The following is a 20070-nucleotide window of genomic DNA, read 5'->3' as shown; positions in this document are numbered from 1 at the left end:
TTAAATAGGATGTGTATAGTGAATATTAGGTCCCACACATCTTTGTGAAATAGCAGGTCAACATGTTTCAGCCTACTTGCGTCTTCTGCGGTGGCTTACTTCAGGACAAGAGGGATGGCTAAGACGTCGGAGGCTCGCGATGCTAGAGGAGCGTTTTTACCCGCATCCCTCTCGTAATGTTATGAAGCCCGAAAAGGGACACCTGTAAGAGGAGAGTGTAAATACCTATGTCGAACCTTTTTATACGAGTATATGATTAAAAAAGCAGGGGAAAGAGTCCCTGCTGGTATCCCTAGTGGGATCCATGAAAACAATCAGAGGTCCTGACTAAAGCGCAGAAGGCACAAGAAGGCTGAAACCTGTTCACCTGCTATTTCACATAAATGTGTGGGACCTAATATTCCCTGTACACATACTTTATCATTTTTAAACTTGCCACTACCCCCCACACGTGTTTTTTAATTATTATTTTCTTTTAATTTGGGGGTGGGAGATAATGTTTATACTTTTTCAAAATTTTGGGATCCTGAATTGTCTTTGAAAATCAGGAGACTAATCTTCCTGGTGGAGGTTAGACCCTATGATGTTCCCTATGATGTTACTATCGACTAGAAGTACGTCAGAAGGACACTGCTGCTTATAGAAAATAACTGTTGAGGGTCTCACAATCATCCTAAAGGAGATAGTACTATAGAAATTTCTGTTGCCCACTTTTTGATTGTTTTTCATATTTTATAGTCTGCTTTGATAGTTGCAGAACTGGGTTGTTTGGTCTTGAGATTTTGTCTATAGTCGTGGTCCTGAGCTGGCTTGGCTGAAGGGAGAGAGAGAAGTGGAGAGATCTGTAGGGATAGACATTTTTACCAGCAGCCCATATACAAGTGTCAATGTGAAATGTAAAGAAGCAGTCAGATTGTACAGATATTTGGAACCTGCAGTGAATGGACTGTATTAAAATCCCCAGATTCTCCAGTAATGTGTGACCGAGCTTTTCAGTTATTCCAAACCTGTTGATGATGTGGTGATTGTGTTTTTTTGGTATACAGTGTTTATGGTGGACAGCCCTCATAGCAGATGTATTATGTGAATTTAATAGGTATGTTAATATTTGTTGCCGTCTGCTGTGTATTATGGTTTTACTAATGTTGTGGGCCAAAGCAGTTGTAAATGGAAGTACAGAACTACGGATTGCCCCAGCGGACTAGAGCTCAGCCTTTTTTTGCTTACTCGATGAATGAAAGCACTTTGTAAGCGGAGGATTGCGCTTGAGGGTGTGATACTTTTTTTGGGCTCTGTTACCTAGATGCAGTTAGTGCAGTTATCTAGGAAATAGCCAAGTTTCCAACTGTCTTCTGAAGTGTATCTGATCCTGGGTGCTTCAAATGTTGGCTCTTAGGCAAGCTCTGGAGCTTGACAACTTGTACTGAGAAAGCCGTGCCTCCTACAGATTTCTTAGTAAAAGTTGGTATAAATAGTTTAACCCTGGCATGCAGTGTTCTGTTGGTTTTGTGGGTATAGTATTCTTTTCCTTGGGAGGCTCTATGGACAATTCAGAGTGCTTGAACATTGCCCAGTGGAGCGATTGCAGGTCTAGAGTCATACGTTCTCATGGGTGACGGCGGAGAAGAAGCCTTGCATCAGCATTTTGGATGAGTTGCGTTTTGCTTAAAATGAATGCGGGTGCTCCAAGGTATAGGCTGTTGGCATAGTCCAGCTTGGAGATTACGAGCTAGAGTTTGGTATGCAGTTTGTTGGTAAGATCCAACTTAGTGTCTTCATTGTGTACAAGGCACTCTTTGTGACGTTGCTAACATGAGATTTCAAAGAGAAGTCTGAATCCATGGTTGCTCTTAGGTTTCTAACTTCTCTTGATGTTAGAGGGGCATCCTTTTACTTAGGCCTTATGACAATAGGCTTGCCTTTTTCCGCATTCATATTCTGTCTTTGCGGTATTGAGGGATAGATAGTTATTCATCTATGTGTTTATGGCATGAAGGCAGTTATTGAGTTTTGAATTGTAGGGATCTTAGAGGCTGTCCATTTTTTAAATGATTTGGATGTCATCTGCATTGTCGAAACAGGTGAGGTTGTATGATTTAATCAGATTTGGTAAGTGGGTTAGGTAGATGTTGAATAATAGAGGGGATATTATGGACCCCTAAGGAATGCCAGTGTTGTCAGTTTGTGTATGTGTGTGTGTGCGTGTGTGTGCGTGTGTGTGTGTGTGTGTGTGTGTGTGTGTGTGTGTGTGTGTGTGTGTGTGTGTGTGTGTGTGTGTGTGTGTGTGGGTGTGTGTGTGTGTGTGTATATGTATATATATGTGTGTATATATATATATATATGTGTGTATATATATATATATATATATATATGTATATATATGTATATATATATATATGTATATATATATGTATATATATATATATATATATATATAGTTATATAGGTATATGTATATCCACCACCACCTTCTTAGCACTCACGACCTCCAGTATTTTCAAGTTTTCTTTATTTGCAGCCGAGCTTCAGTTTCAGGAAATACTATATCTATCTATCTATCTATCTTCTATCTATCTATCTATCTATCTATCTATCTATCTATCTATCTATCTATCCTTTATTGGTTTACAGGACATAGCTTAATAATTCCAAGTGCTCTATATTTGTGGTAGTGTGGTCGAGCAGCTAAGGCTTATTATAGAGGCGTCTTAAGCATTTGTTGTATACACAGTAAATAATTAGTTCATACAGGGCTAGATGTAAGTAAATCTAATTTACCGACTCATAAATACAGAATTTTACAGATTCGGTATTTATGAATCCGTAAATTAGAAGGAGGCAGATGTAGGTAAATTAAAAATCTAATTTACAGAATCTGTAACATTCGGTATTTACCGATTCTGTAAATACCAAATCGATATTGCCCATTGATTCCTATGGGCCTTGAAGCCCATAGGAATCAATGGGCAACACCGATTCGGTATTTACCGAATTGGTAAATACCGAATCCTGCAAGGGTGCAGGGGGTGTCACTTTGACACCCTCTAGCACCCCAAGTACAGGCTAGTGTGACATGTGGCACACATACATGCCCTAAGGGCATGTCTGTGTGTCACATTGCACAGATGTGCATGCACACCTGAATTCGGTATTTTACCACACAATAACATTGTGTGGTAAAATACCGACTCTTAAGGGCCTGTGGCACTCTTAGGAGTGTCACCTACATATGGATTTACCGATTCGGTAAATATACTGATTCGGTATTTTACAGAGTCGGTATATTTACCGAATCGGTAAAATTACCGATTCTTAAAATAACATGCCCCTACATCTGAAAACCCCAATACCGGTCGGAAACGGCCGAAATCGGCCGTTTCCGACCGGTATTAGGGCTCCTACAATTGGCCCACAGTCAATAAGACATGCAAGACCAATTTATAAAAATATAGTACATTTGTATATTAATTTAGACACAAATATCTTTAGAATAACTGAAGTACAGTAGGAGATATAGATTTTAGAAAAAAACAGTTAAATATTCAAATAACAGTATTGAGACATGAGGCCTGAACGCTACAGTGTTAATAACCCATGGGAGGAAAAACACACCTAGCAAACAGGTACTTGCAATTAGCTTTCGAGGTGTCCTTTGGGACTTAAGGTGCTAGGGGACCAAGGTCCAAAGTACCACCAGTGTTTCCCTTTAACTGACCTGTTGTGTCCGGGTGCAGAGGTGTTGGTGGGGATGGTAGCATCAAACGCTACTCCGTAGAAGCAAAGGGGACTTGTGGCAAGTACGAGTGAACCGAAAGGAGGGCTCAAGTCATGGGGACCCCTAGGTCCAGGGGAGGCAGCCAGAAGTCAGAGACCTGGGGCTGTGGGACTCTGGTGCAGAAGTTTTGGCTGGCTGACTACTTGGGTTTTGAGGCTCTCACAGTTTGTATCTAAAGAGGGGTGAAAAACAGAACAGCAGGGCCACTCTAGTCTGTCCTGATGTCCCTTGATGTGCAGGAAGGCTTCCAAGGTGTTGGTGTCCAGGCTGGACAGAACACAAGCCTTGGCTGATGCAAGTGTCCGTTACTCAGGGTATTGGTGCAGGGGAGCTCCTGGAGGGTTTAACATCTCGAAACTCGTTAGAGACTGAGCTGACCTAGAGCCATGAAGATCTCCTCCTGAAGTGATGCTCAATGGCCTGCAACACAGTGAACCGAGCAGATGCGTCAGTGCCTACAGATGCAGGGGGAGGGCTCCTACACCCCAACGTGGATGCTAGCTGGTTATAGAAGTGCTGGACAATCCTCCAACTGTTGGGGGATGTTGCACAGCTGCAGGACAAGTAGATCTTTGCAAGTTTTAAAGAGCAAGCAGCAAAGCAGGATTTGGCGCAAGTTTCTGTGCAGGTCGTTGTTTCTCACTGTGTCTGCTCTTTGTTCTCTTTCAGTACCCAGGAAGTCTAATCTGGCGTCTGCTGGACCACATAATAATCAATTTAGGGGTGTTTAGGAGAGTATATGGTAGTATGGTAGTAGCCGACAGACTACCTGCCACTAGGGTGACTACGCCCCCCTAAATGCTCACGTCCTGTAGGGAGTGAGTATAATCCTAAACCAGAAATCCCTATTTCACCAAAATTCAAGCTGATGAAACGCTTCTCGGGCTGTTCACTTCAGGTAGTCCGCCTTAGGGATGTGGTTAGCCTGACCAACACGCCTCCAGAATAACTAATTTCCTGCTTGCTCTGGTGCCAAATGGGCCCCAAATTAAGGGGTGGGCCTCCCTAGGTCTGGGGGAAGCGGGAGTTTATTTATTTATTTATTTATTTATTTATTTATTTATTTATTGAGCGACAGCTACCCAGAAGGGTTTCCCGGCGCTAACGGAAACAGGAGCCATATGACACAGAAGACATTTACTGAGTAAATAGCCAGGTTTTGATGGCTTTACAGAAACAACCGTAACAGTTATCAGAACAGATGGCATTAGGAAGGGAGTTCCAGAGTCTGGGACCTAAGAAGGAAAAGGACCTGCCGCCCATTCTTGACAATCTGTATTTAGACATGCAGAAAAGGACTTGAGAGGATGAGCGAAGTGTGCGTGCGGGGGAATACATTTTTACAAGAGTTTGCAGATATCTGGGAGCCTTCCCAGTTTTAATTTTGTGCATGTAGCTCAGGGCTTTGAATTTCACTCGGCTCTCTACTCTGAGCCAGTGAAGATCCCTGAGGCGCCCTGAGATGTTTGTCTTTCTTGCAGCCGCAGAGTAAACGTGCTGCTGCATTTTGGACCAGTTGTAGGCGCCTAGTAACTGCCTTGTTAGCCCACAGGTAGAGTATGTTCCCGTAATCCAACCAGGTCACCAGGGCATTAACTACAGACCTCTGGGTGTCCACGGGCAGCATCCAGAGGATCTTCCTCAGCCAGCGCAGAATAGTGAAACAGATGGCCGCCACTTTATACACCTGGGCTTGCATTGTCAGCCCATTGTCTATAGTCACTCCCAGGTTGCGCACGTGCTCGGATGGAGATGGAAGGGGTCCCATTTCGACTGGCCAGTGCTTGGAACTCCAAAGATCTTGTTTTTTCCCAAGGATCAGGACCTCCGTCTTCCCTCCATTCAGTTTGAGTAGGTTATGGTTCATCCAGAAGGCTATTTCCCTAAGACCCGACTAAAGGAGGGAGGTGGAGGTCTTATCCGATTGTGATGGGGGAGAAACCGATTTGTGAGTCGTCAGCATAGGTAAACAGCGTGAGTCCTGCACGATCCACAATATGAGCCAAGGGAGTGACATAAAGATTGAAGAGAAGAGGGCTAAGAATCGAGCCCTGGGGTACCTCGTAAGGTGAAGAATATGTTCTGGACGTAGAAGAATGAGAGAAGATTTGAAACGTCCGATCGGTTAGAAAGGACGCCAACCATTTAAGAGCGTTGCCACCAATGCCCATGGCAGCCAGAGATCTGAGGAGGATATTATGGGAGATAGTGTTGAAAGCCGCACTGAGATCGAGAAGGATCAGTGCGGCTGTATCTCCTCTATCGAGCATAAGGCGAAGGTTCTCGGTGACGCCCGAAAGCGTAGTCTCAGTCGAAAAGCCCGGACGAAACCCAGATTGATAAAGATACAGTAGGTTGTTGGTGGAGACGAACTGAGCTAAGTGATGGAAGATATGCCTTTCCATAACCTTAGAGAATGCTGGCAACAATGAAATCGGCGAAAATTGGAGAGGACTTTAGGATCCGCCCTGGGTTTCTTCAACAAAGGAGTCACCATAGCATACTGCCAGCACGCTGGGACTCTAGCATGTTGCAGAGAGAGATTAAGTGTTGAACAAATCGTGGAAAGCTGTGAAGTATCCAGAAGTCTGAGAATTTAGATGGGGAGAGGATCAGTGGGTGAGCCTCATTTTATTTTAAGCAAATTCTCCAAGAGAGCAGTTGGATGTAGATCTGGCCATCCAAGAAGGGGAGCGTGCGTGGAAGCGGGCAGATGGCTAATATAGCTCGTGCTAGTCGCCACCGGAGGAGGGGTGCTACCTCAGTTTTGATCAGATATATCTCGATAAATCTTCTCAATTTTTGTAGTGAAAACCTGCAAGTTCGTCACACTGTGTGCTATTGAGTTACATTTCAAAGGTGATAGAGGCTTTGAAGCCTCTGGCCTTGAGATGCTAAATCGCTAGCCGTCCTGCTGGAAGAGATGAGAAAAACCTTCTGCCAAGCAGGCATGGTTCTTGAACTCAGAGAACGGACTCTCCCTTCCAGGGGTTGAGAAACTAGTCTGTGGTGACAGGCTGGATGAAAACCAGTCTGCCAACACACTAGGTGACTAGTAGGGCTTCAAGGGGTACCGCTAAGGTGCTCTCTGTGTGCATGTCCCAATAAATCTGATGCTGGCATCTGTACAGATTTATCAAGACATGGTATTTGATACTAAACAACATTTTCAGTGATTGTCACTGGGTAACTCATAAAGACAAGTTCATATCTTTAAAATGGCTTCCTGATTGCCTGCAATGACTAGCAATGGAATTAGGCATCAGAGAGGCATAGCTGCTCATGCAGATGTGCCCCCACTTGTAATATATAATATACCCTGCCATAAGGCTCTAAAGACCTGCTGTATGGGTGACTTGCATATTGTGCTCGTAGTGTACATGAGCATTGCAAACTTGTGTGGGCAATGTCATGTTTTCGGAATGGCTGTCACAATTTCACGCATCCTGTAATGGCAGTCTGCATGCAGTTTGTATGTGGGTCCCTTTGGTGGCATAATAGCTGCTACCTTGGGGACTCGCTTTAGTACCCATGCAATGAGTACCAGGGGTACAATTTAGCAGGGACTTACTCAGGTGCTTAATTCCTTGCCTAGCATGTGCACATTTGTTTTAGGGGAGGAGCACTGGCACCTGGTTAGCAGGGACCCAGTGCACTTCCAATCAAAAGCTTCAGTACCGGTGGCCAAAAAGTGGGGGTGACCATGTTAAGAGAACCTTTCCTACAGTATATATTTGCGACAACAAATTTTCTGCATGTATTTATTCTTGCTTTAGGGCATCTTTCTTGTCCTCTGAGCCCACAAAAGATCACTCCAGTCCTCATTGCCGTAATCCTGTCTTGTTCATTGGAACTATATTCTTGGCCTACCAAAAAAAAAACTGCAAAAGGTCCTAAGTTGAGCACTGCGGCTCATGTGTCATGAGATGTAAATACCCTTTTCTCCCTTGCCATCAGATCTCTACACTGGCTGCCACAGTAACACTGTGCACTGAATGCAGGTTTGATCATAGCTGTGTACCAGCTTCTCGGACTTCTTTTTGAACCCTGTGTTCAATCAAGACACCCTAGATTACCTTCAGCAAACTTCTTAGTGATTCAACCACCTAATTTGTAAAGCAAAGCATTTGGAGGCAGTTCTCTAGGTACAGGGTTATTTCTTCCAGAATGCCATAAGTACTTGAGATCAATGGAAAAAATATTTCTCAAGTTCATACAAGGCCTTTAAGCGCACTACATCTGTGCTATGTCGGTCTGGACTTAAGCCAAATGTGATTGTTTGCTACTTGCAAGATCCTTATTTATGCATGCATTTTCTATTGATGTGCCTAATATGCGGAAGTCTTCTATTAATGTATAAACATCACTTGAGTCTGCATCTAAAATCAAGGTTCTAGTATAGTATTGATTATGCACTACAGATTCATTTTAGTAAAATGTGTACACCGTTAAAATGTAAACAGCCAAGCATTTTGCAAAATGGGAAAGCCCAAAAATGTATTAGTAAATTGTGCATAGAGAAGAGAATTTTACTTGCTGGTGTCATTGGAGGCTATGGAAAGTAATCTGCATGTCCAAGTAACTATGGTTAAGGTGCTTTTTGGTACAGAAGTTCTGTCCATACTGACATTTGCTTTCTTCAAGTCATGGCTAGTATCTTCCCAACAACTAATTAATAGTCTACTGTGAATAGAGTGCCCTAATGTTTGAATCTAAGCAAAGTGCTGCTTGATCTGGGCTCTGGGTCACTGATGAAGCAGGAAAGTTTATGGCCTCGGAAGCATGACATAACTCAGTTTGAATCATTTTTGGTATGCGGATTGATGAGGAGTTGGTTTGCTGACAAAGCTGTACTGATTTCAGAGCATGAATATTTGGTTCACAATGCAGATTTAAAAAGTAGGATAGTCCTTTTTTTCTGCACAACGACTAGCTGGACCTTATCCGTAATGGAATTATTCCTACCTCTGAGCCACTCTGTGCTCCAAATCGGATCTGGAGGATTTTATTCTAATGACATGGTTTCTTGTGTTTTGCTGGCCAGAGTCCTTAGACCTACTGATGACCAGATCCTCCACCCCATAAAGACAATTTATCATACATTATGGTGAGGCAATGTTTTCAGTATGCAGCATCCCTTCTCATCAGAATAGTTTACGAACAAAGGTTGTCAGACCTTTTATAATCCTTATGATGATGAGCATTCTGTTCTTTTTTCATATGAAATTTTTGCTTGCTTTAAGGGGTTCGCTAAGAAGGATTTGCAGGTTTCTCGTATGCTCTTTCATTTCCCATTGAATTTTTTTTTAAAGAATTTAGCGCTGGGATATTCTCTTCCCATACGATTCAGATTAATTGTTTCTCCTGAGATGCAGGCAAAACCACCAAACTGTTTGAATAGCAAGCCTTGGTGTAATGAACCAACTGAAAGTAAATTGCAGGCTCTGATCAGTCACAACCACCCTAGTGTCCTATATTTGTCCCTGCCTGTGACATTGGTAAATTCTAAAGTGTCAAATGTCCCTTCTCTGAAGCAGATATGCACATTTTTTGCAGTGCATGGGTGCTAAGTAACTCTGACAGTGCAGCACTTCCAGCCTACAGTTCATTTATATATGATTTCATTGGTGGGGCTTTCATCGGTGAAGTAGAGTTAAGAAAGCCATAAGCAGATTAGAACCAACTCCCCATTGGTGACTTCGAGGTGCGTCACATACTTTAGATGGAGCGTCATGTGAGATGCCCATGAAAGCTATGAAATGAAGGTCCATTGTATGTTGCTCAGCTCGAGGTGCCCTACCAACCAGTTTGTATGAGAAAATATAATTTGCTAAAATATTGTGCTAACAGTCCACGAAAACATTGACTTTACACACGGAATGTAAAGTTTAAAAAAATACAGTCAAAGTATCAACATTTGAATGTAAAGTGTATTTAATTATAAATAATCAGTGTTTCTAGATTTTAAAATGAATGAAATAACTGTGTAAAAGGAATGATTACAATAAAATAGATATCAAATTAGTTGACAATTTATCAGGATTTTAGTTCATTTTTATAAAACATTTATAATTAATAAAAATTCAATTTCATATTAAATTATAAATTACAGTAACGTATTTACTTGACACAATTTATAAATAAAATTGTGTAATGTATATTGAAACTTAAAACAAAATATAGATAACTATTCTTTTTTAATTCAAGCATTTTAAATTTGTTTATCCGTTATAATTATTTACATTTTAGAAAATGGTTTTAAATTGCAAAAGTATTGTAAATTAAAGAAAATAGATACTTTTTTATTAAAATATATACGTTTTACTTTAAATTAATTATGCTCAAAATAACTTTGAAAAAATCCTTGATAAAATGATGAACAGCAACTTACCATCAGCAGGATTTACTATTTTGACAGTCAAATCTTGCGAAACTGCTTTCAGCTTGTGAGGGTAATGGGGACGATGGGTAAAAAAACAGGACACTGGTTCAATTTTTCGTAATGTAATCTATTTGAAAGTCCTACATTTATTAAGTGTAAAAAAATATATATATATTATCAAATGTAGTCGCACCAAAATAATAAATTTTTCATAATTAATAAACCCTTTCCATCAACCATCCCAAATAAAGAAACGTAATAGATAATTAGTAAACTCGATAATTTTTATTCTAGCTATTATTCAAATATTTATTAAAATAACACTACCTTCTCATTCCAAAAATGCCCCATGTACCAAATATACATTTGTTAAATTAGATTTAAACTTAGAGATAAAAAATTAACAATTATCATATATTGTATCAAATTGATATACAAGTACACTAGTCACTCAATCTCCCTCAATCCAGGTTAAAAATCCATTTGATAAATTAACTTTATTAAACACGTAAGCAAATAATAAAAAATGAATTTATAATAAAACACTACCCACCCAATCTCATAATTAATCGAACCAAACAAATCTAAATTAAAATATTTGAAAATGATAAAATATAAATTGCACAATAAAATAAATAATTACATAATGCAATACAGTTAACAATAATAAATTGTTAAAATAATATACTTACATATTTTCGTCCATGATATTTTGTATTCTCAATATTATGACCAACATTTTATAATCCAATTATATTTTTGAGTATTTTGTTAGGGGAAACAAAGCCCAACCTAACTCAGTTTCTGAAATGCACCATTCTAAGCCTCTTACACAGGCCTACTTATTGGTACAATGCCTGAGTATGCCGAGGTGCACTAACAACCTAAGATGATAAGACCTCTTATTACGCTGAAGCTACAGGTTGCATGTACTAAGACCAGGAATACACTGGAAGCTTTGTCAGAAGGTGTCTGGACCTCAACCAATACACATGTACCAGTTATTGGATTCATCTGACATGAAACTCTTTTTCTGCCCAAATTAAACAAAAGGGGGACCTTAATACTCACTGCCTTTGCTTGATTTAATGGTTATCTGGTTATTGGTCTGGTACAGAACCTTCCCCACAATGCATCTGGTAATAAATCAGGTCACTATCTTGCTTTCATGGATTGTTGTCCCTAGAAAAAGTGCTGGAACTTGGAAATGTTCTGACTGTGTGACCTTTTTAATTCTGTGTGGTGACCTGAATGAGTGCACTTTTGAGCAGCGGACTCGTCTGGAAATGTTCCCAGAGTGTCCTGCAAAATATGAATGTATGCTCTCCATGTGGTCCTTTCATGTGGCAGGCCTATTGAATATGCCACAGTTAGATATAGAGCTCTTTTTATCTTATTGGTCTAACTGATGGTCTCTGGACCAATTTATTATGGTGGTCTGAGGGTCCCTTTCCTTATTCAGCTGCAGTTCCAAATGATGAGTTTTGTTTCCAGGGTCATTTTACTTGGGCTTAGAATGGAATTCAAGGACACAAATCCGCATATGTCAGCCTTTCGGCTTCTGAGCCTTACTCAATTCTCTATGCTGTGATTGCTTTCATCTGATACACCAGAGACAGAAACCTCAAGCCTTTAACTTCATTGTGTAATCAACCTGCTCCTGCACTGCCTCCAGGGAAAAGCAAGCAAAACTAACAGCTGGTTAGCTTTAGCTTTTTATTTTCTTTGAGTGCTATGTCTGGCAGAGCACTGGTGAAATGTGAAATAACCAGAGCTTTTCGGCTGGAAACAAGAGTACATAATCAGTGGTGGAAATGTGGGGGCGTGTCAGTATTTACTTCGAAGACTTTGTGAAGATGATTGCTAGTTTAAAATAGATTGATATAAAGGACAGTAGATGGGTGTGAGACGCTTCATTCCTCTTAAATGGTCAACATGGAAATACACAGGCTGGTACAGAGTCAAGCAAGTTGTGCCTTTCTGCTGTCTGGTGCTCTCATCGATGGTTGCTGCAGCACCTAACCCTGGGCACAGTCCCGAATCCTTGCTGAGTACTGACTCCATGTTAGTTCTGAAGATAGGTGAAAAATGTATTGGATCTCTTCACTGCAAGGCAACTTTACACGTTAATCCAATCCAATAGTAGAGTATCTGCAACAAGATCTGCAAACCCCTTGTATCAATCTTGTGTTGTGAGAGCCACAAGGTGGATTTCTAGGTGCCTTGGGCATGTTGTCTGCTAACATTCAGAAGCTATAGAAGGGTGCGAGGGAACATGCATGACTAAAAGAGCCCTTCCTTAGCAAGACACCCCCTCCCCACTTTGGGAAGGAGTGGTTTACCTGGTCAGTTGATGAACAGCCTACAAAGTGAAAAACCCTGGCTCACACTGCTAAATCTCCTGCTGTAAACTCACCATGTTAGCATCTAGATTGGTCTAAGGCCCAGCTTCCTCTTCCAAAAACGGTATGTGTCACTCTTTGCAGATTTGTTTGCTGGATTAACTGCAGAAATTGCTCGGAAGAAAGCAGCAGCAGTCCTCAAAGAATTGACGGTCCCTCCTACTACAATTGGGAAAATAGTTCATCCCTTGGGGCGATGTGGCACCTTCACTCCCACTTTAGGCATGGACTTCCCTGAAGGTTCCCAGAATATACACTTTTGTATTCTGACATGGACTGAAAAGAAAAAATGTTTTAGCTTATTGTAGCAATGGTTGATGTGCCTGTCCATAATTTTGGAAAAATCATTCAGACAATTTAGCAGCTCCTGCTTTGTTACTTTTAGTTAGCAAGTTACTTGTTAAACAATTTTAAGGCTTTTCCAAGTGGGCAACAGTCATGTATTATCAGAGGTGATGAAACCACATGTACAGGGGTGTTGAACAGTATTCGTTGGATAGTCAGCTGGTGTAATCTCTGCTATTCCCGTGAAGTATGTTATCCCTGTTATCTTTGCTATTTTTCTTAGCTTCAGCGGTCTGTATTTTGTTGTAAACTTGTTACCATTCTTTCTAAATACCCAGATGAAGACATTTCAACAGTCCATACTTACAGATATATAGCAGTTGTGATGATCACTATTTGTTCTAGAAGGGCTTGCAATCTATGCAACTGACTACAATTTTATTTGAATGTTTTTCAGATTATATACCCGTTTCACTGTGGTTAGTAAATTGTTCACGTGATAAGTTGTTTTCGTGTGAAAGACGAATGAAGTCTTCCATTCCATTGAGTATATTAGATCTGTAGTTGGTCGTAGTCTGGTAGGTTTTAACCCGGTTAGCACTAATTCTATTTTTGACCATTTAGTATTAAGTTCATTGGCAAGAAACTTTCCTTCCATTGTCATCCGTACTGCAGTTATGTATTATTTGGAAAAGTTCTGTTTCAGCATTCTTGTGAAAATCTACCTAGCAATGAGTAAGTTCTACCGGGCTTTCTGAGATGCACTGATCATGTGTGATGACAGACAACCCTTTGGTGCACCACTGAAATTGTAATCTGTGGTGATTTGAATATTTGGATAACTGAGATTTTCTGTCCACGAAGGATGCAAACTGTTTTTGCTGTTTCTGACAAAGAACCTGCTGTCAAAATGATTTTGAATATTGGAATTAAATGGTTTATAGTATTAAAATCCTATCATTTGTTAAGCATGATCAACAAATTTACCTTGCCACAGTCTACTTTGATATGGTCCCTAACAATAATGATAATATGGTCCCTAACAATAATGATAATAATGTGGTAATTAGTGCAAGTGAGTGATGGACTGTACAGCAGGCTTCTTAGGCGTGTGATGAGTAAGATTGCAAGTGCATTATCACATGCTGACGCGATCCGCATGTAGGTCTGATATGCATTCTCCTGCTGTGGCTGTCACTGACCTTAGATTATACTGTATTGATATAAGTGCAGATCTACTGTTCCTCATTAGACAGAATACCTTTGCAGCTTCTAGTAATGTATAATTCCAGGTGGTTTGTGAGTTGACTAAGTGTTTGTATTTTGACAGGTTAAGATATTTCTTGGTCTAGTTTGTATTTTGAGTGATTGTTTGCTGCGTCCTGTTAGCATTGGCTTAATTTTTGATAATTTCATAGTTTTATCAACTGCCACACGTTCCCCTGAAACCTGCACCGTATCAGTCTGCTATAGTTGAGTACAGCCCATATCGTATCTTCCTGCACTAAAGACCAATTATTTGCTTGTTCAAATGGATAGTACTGCAATAATTCATTACATCAACAAGCAAGAAGGGACCAAACTGCTGTTGAACCACAAACTATTTGGATATGGCGCATAGCCAGAGACCTGCAACTCAGCTGTTAACCTTCCAGGGGTTTAGAATACAGAGATATACTCACTTGTGATTATCCAAGAGAGTCACTAGCGAGTCATAAATGAAGTACTTTGAAAATTATTCGGCACTTGAGGGTATTCACAGCTAAATCAGTTCACAAACGTAGCAAACTGGATGCCCAGTTTTCACTTCTAGGTTCTACCAACCAAGAACAAAGGGAAATGCTCTTTTGATCGACTGGTCAGATAAGCTTCTGCAAGCACTTCCCACCATATTTCCAGTTCCATCAGTAATCATCAAATTTGCTTTCTCCAGAGTGAGTCTTATCTTGATAGGATCTGAATGAATATTCAGCAGTCACATCCTACAACCCAACTTACTAGTCTTGTTTTTTTATGTCACGTCTCCGGAACTGCTACCGTACAGGCACCTGATTCTTCCTAGGGACATGTATGGCTGTTTTAAATAAGCCAAACTCTTCCTATGCTTTCAAATGGAAGGTATTTTGCATCTGGTGTATTGAAAACCCATTTCTCCAACAAAGTGACAGAAAAGTTAGGGAACTAAGACTTTCTCTTATTTACTGGATTAGATTTGCAGTTCTTTATTAAAGGTATGTCTTGCTGCTATTACGATCATTATAAAGGTTTTCCACCAGTTAGACCATCTTTGGGAATTCAGTTTTTGTATTTCTAATCTAATGGGTTCTTCTTACAAAACTATTCATAGGGTTCATTTGCATGTACTTCATGGAAGGCTACTTTTTTTAATAGCTATAACTATGGCATGGAGGGTTAGTGATATTCAAGCCTCTTGTTACTATGAACGCTGCACAGTCTTAAAGTAGTCATTAGGACCCAGCCAAGTTTTTTTTCTCAAAGTAGTATCTGAATTTCACATTAATCAGTCTAATTCCATGCCAACATTTTGTCATAGGCTCATAGTAGTTTCGTGGCAGAGATGTATTGGAAAGCCAGGTTTATAGCTCTTGGGGTTTTTTACTGTTAAAGTTCAAAAGTCAGCATCTTCCGCACGTTTATCCTCTGCTGGTTATATTAAATAACAGTCCAGCCATACAATTGCTTAAAATCAGCATATTAAAAGAACATGGTTAAGTAATATGAAATTGGGGATTTTTTCATCTGTTTTTTGAGAATGTCATCAGTTCATCAGTGTTGGGAGGTACAGCTTGATGTTTTAGGACTTTTGGGCTGGTCACTTGAAGATTTTTTTAGTTTGTGCTTTGGTTCATCCGTCTGATCTAAGGCCCATTTTTAGTTGGTTGGCTTTGTGGGAGGCCCTTGTGTGTGGTGGGCAGCATGTCTTATCCTCTTCAGAGCGCAATTTCAGTCCGTGACATTCCTGTTATTTACACTCTTATTCGATTTCCCAATTCTGCCTTGAACTAGTTGTTGGTCTTCAGTCCCTAATTTGCTGTGTCTCAGTTTAGTGGTGGGGATCAGCTTGTCTGCATAAGCTCTTGATGTGGGTTTTATGTTGTATTGATTTTTATAGCGCGCTAATCACTCAAGAGTTTGTCGCTTGGGCAGGTGTGTAGGGTTGTTGTCACCAAGGTACTTACACGAATAGCAGGTCTTAGGCTTCTGCAGAACTCAAGAAGTGAGGAGGACACTGATGTGTTGAGGGAGGTCATTCCATGTCTTGGGTGAGATGTAGGAAAATGAGCGACCACCAATTTAGTTTTTGCTGAAGTGAGGAATGTGTGTGTGTGAATTAGGCAGTGTCTGTTGGGTTGGTGAAGGTGTATGTGGCTGTTCAGATATTCTGGTCCTGTGATGTGTAGGTCTTTGTATGTGTGGGTTTGAATTGGCAGTGCTTGTGAAGGGGAGCTAGTTAAGCTTCCTGAGGTGTGAGGTGGGCGCGGTGCAGTGTGGGGTGGGAGGTAGAGTATGACTCTTACACAGGTGTTCTGGAGAGTCTAGTGTCTGTGTAGGATTTGTTAGAGGTTCTGGCTCAGGGTGTGTTACTGTAGTCCAGCCTGCTAGTGATGAGTGCCTGTTTGACAGTCCAACTGGTATTTTGAGGCAACCCTTTGTCGATCATTCGCAGCATGTGTAGGATGTGGAAGCAGGAGGTGCACACTGCATTGCCTTTAACGGTCATGTTGAGCTTGTCATCTAGGATGATCCCTAGATTTCTTGTGAGGTCTGTGGGAGTGGGTGAGAGTGTTGGTGCTAGCGCTCACGGCCACCAGGTGGAGTACCATGGGGAGGTCTTGTTGCTGAATATCAGTACTTATGTTTTGTCTGAGTTGAGCAGCAGGCAGTTGTTTTGCATCCCGACTGGTACCATTTGCATGCAGTTGGTGAAGTTGGTTCTGGCTGTGGTTGTCGGGTAGAGGATAAGTTGGGTGTCATCTGTGTCATTGGATGTATTGCTAGGCTGTGTTTTTGTTTCTGTAACCTCTGGTAGGAACACCCTGTGGGTTAACTATTTTTAAGTGTATATTGGCATGCCTTTTTGAGTGCTTTCAGGAGCAGAATCACACAATAGGATAGTGTTGTCCCGGTTTGGACAAGTCACTCCTGCGACTGTTCAGAATAATGGTGAGTTTTCAGATATGAATAGTTTTTTAGAATCCCCTTTTTTGCTTATCTTATCTAAGTGCAGAGATCACTTGCACAGAATAACTTTTGACTAATTTCCACCACTATTTATAACCATTTACAATTCTCACAGTTAAAGTTTGAATGTTACTGGTGCCTTTACAACTTACATACTTCATTAACTTATTTGTATCAAAACAATAAAACAACCTTAATATTTTTGACATATTTTGGTAAGTGGTAAACCCCAGATGAGAAACATTGGCAATTTGGAAGAAAAATAATTACCTAGTGAGTTCAAAAGTAATTTTCTTTCTTTACAGCAGCATTTTAAGTGGTTACAAATAGAATGGCAAAAGTGAATTTATTTTTAAACAATATGGTATTTATTTTATGTAGCATATTTTCCTTATAGCCGCAAATGCAGGTAAATTAAAGTATGTATTTTTTACATAGCAGCCGCTTCTCTAAGGCTACAACATTTGCAGTGCACTTTTTTTTGTGGTACTTTACTAATGATTCCACATGTCTGGACATATTATTAGAGCAGTGTGCAGGTGGACAGTTTGGTATAGTTTTGTCTCATTTACTCAGTGTTTTTCTTGGCTGTTTGCATGATCATAGGGAATAAATGGGCTGTTACAAGGTTATTCAGTTGTCACTAGTGTTAAATTGGGTTTATATACTTCACCATGCTCCTAAGTACACGCTTCAAATTCACACAAAATTTGCAGGTAATTAAAACACAATGAATATTCTCTGTTTCTTTATTTTCTTTCTTCTCTTAGACAGCCAACGTGTTTTGTTGTGTTGGGATTAACCATGACTTCTATAGGGCTAAAAGATACAATAAACGACATCATACTGGTTGCAGTGTGCATATAAAACACCGCCCGAATGCACCTGTGCCTTGGTGCTACATAAGGAAACACCTCGTAGTGTAAATGCGTGGAAACCCATGCTCAAAATACTCATGAAACTCTAGTCCAATCTGTTGAGAAAAAAAAAAGTCCCAATTTTTAAAATAATCCTCAACTCAGATTAACCATGCTCAGTTGTGAATTAAATAGGACGTGGCATGAATCTATATCCAAACCGTGCGGTGTAACAATCTCATGCATAACCCAACATTTACACCGACCACTTATGTTAAGGTGTACCTGTATTTCTCTCTATTCTATGTCTGATCAGTCAAAGTTAGAATTTGATACAAAATATATAGCACTCCTGTATGGTGACCGCAAGCCATATGTTAATCGCATACCTTAAATCCCGTTTTCCCTACATGACGAAACAAGTGTTGGCTGGCTAAGAGAAGAAAGAAAGGAAACTAAGACTATTCTTTGTGTTTTAATTACCTGCAAATTTTGTGTGAATTTGAAGCTTTTGCTTAGGAGCATGGTCTCGTATTATTGATAGGATTCATTGTTGGATCCCATTTGGAGGGTGCAGGGTGAGTTCCTCTTCCTTTAGAGCACCGCAACATATGGGTGTATTACCCAAGCACGAAACAGGTGAGCTCCACCTCTACAGCCTACATGCATTCACCCCACATTGTTAACATTTGTGTTTATATACTACCTTCGGTCATATTCTTCTCGGCATATGCGAGTATTCTTAAACAAATAGCAGATGTTAGTTTCAACCTAAGGTGAGTAGAGCCAAACATGAACAAAAGTAGGTCAAGATCTAGAGTATGTAGTTTGCCATACATTATAGTATCCAGACATGTTCTGTCTAATATATTTTCTTTTTTCGATAGGTCGATCATTTTTCGAAGTATGGTTTACAAGAGTCTGATGAGGAAGAAGAAGATAACTTGGCTAAAACGGATGCAAAAAAGTTAAAAACTGCACCTGTCCCACCCCCTGGGCAAACTGTCCAGCAGATGGCGCTCAATGGCAAACCAACCCCTCCATCCCCGGTAAGCCAATTCAAAGCATATACATTAGAATATCCGTTTAAATGTGACCTGTTGCTGTATACCCGAAGCAGCAGTAGAGATATTAAGATGTCAGATAAAAATTGCTTTTATAGCCGTCTTGCGGGTTGAGGCAAACCTGTTGGCTTAAATTTGAAAGCACAGGTGCTTGGATTCTCCACCAAAAGATAACTAGTTTCATCATGTTCTGTCTTTGTACATCACCAATGGTGTTTGGCAACTAATAAGAGCAAGCATTTGCAATGCACTAGGTCTTACAGTTACACAACTCTCGTAAATGCAAGACCAATTGCATTGCAAATGCTAGTTTGTGAAAGCGCACATATGCAGCGCTTTCACTTAAGTGACCGCCCCTTATCTTAGACAAGCCGTGTCTAAAGAAAGACACTGCCACCATTAAATTGAAAGCGCAATATGGGGCGCTTTCACCAAAAAAGCATTTTTGTCAACTTCCCTAACATTTTTTTATTAATTGTAAAAGTGCCCCTTGCTGAGTTTTTAGGTCTCTGCTAGCGTGGCTGCGCACATGCTACCTTGCTCGGCAAGATTAATGATTTAGAGTAACTTCTGTAAAGGGCTTTAAGCCCTGCCCCTCTTTTACATTGGCTGGCGTCGGTGATTATGCTAAACGGTGTCCAGCCATTGGAAAAGCTTTTTATGACGTGTACTTTTTGACTTTTTCAGACTGCTGACTTGGACAGGCTTGCCTGCTTTCCTATTGTTGCAAAAGGTTTCTTATCTTTTGGGTCCATGTGTTCAAAACACATGGCCCCATAAAGACAAGAGGTGGATGCTTGTTATTACTCTCCTCCCCTTTAATCAAAGACTGCAAAAGATGGCTTCTCTTTGTATGTTTACTGGGTGTTAGTTGATAGGCGGCTTCTGGCGTATTCAAAGGAAGATTGCGGTTTGAATGGAACACTGCTGCCCAGTCTGTAGATGTAGACGGGTGCAAGGACCGATAGCCAAAATGCGTATTTCTCTTTAGCAATGAAAACGCTTGTCAGAAAAAGTACGAGTCTGAAGAGTAAGGGAATTAACTTGCAGGGTCCCTGATTCTACCTTTCTGCGTTTTGGGTGGGTGACCTTTGGTTGGCAA

The 20070-nt window shown here is 40.5% G+C and overlaps 1 protein-coding gene across 2 annotated transcripts in view; it reads left to right on the top strand.

The window, feature by feature from the left end:
• The window catches only part of NUP98 (nucleoporin 98 and 96 precursor), a 944939-nt gene that overhangs the window by 506939 nt on the left and 417930 nt on the right, over positions 1-20070 (top strand). For both annotated transcript variants that reach the window (XM_086933760.1, XM_086933759.1), the window contains exon 20: positions 18792-18953. In XM_086933760.1, the coding sequence (XP_086789886.1) occupies positions 18792-18953 (162 nt within the window). The remainder of the gene's footprint in view (positions 1-18791; positions 18954-20070) is intronic.

The sequence above is a fragment of the Lissotriton vulgaris genome, chromosome 8 (assembly GCF_964263255.1).
Source record: "Lissotriton vulgaris chromosome 8, aLisVul1.2, whole genome shotgun sequence".
Classification (NCBI taxonomy): domain Eukaryota; kingdom Metazoa; phylum Chordata; class Amphibia; order Caudata; family Salamandridae; genus Lissotriton; species Lissotriton vulgaris.
The sequence above is the reverse complement of the archived record's forward strand: the minus strand, read 5'-3'. Positions and strand labels throughout refer to the sequence as shown.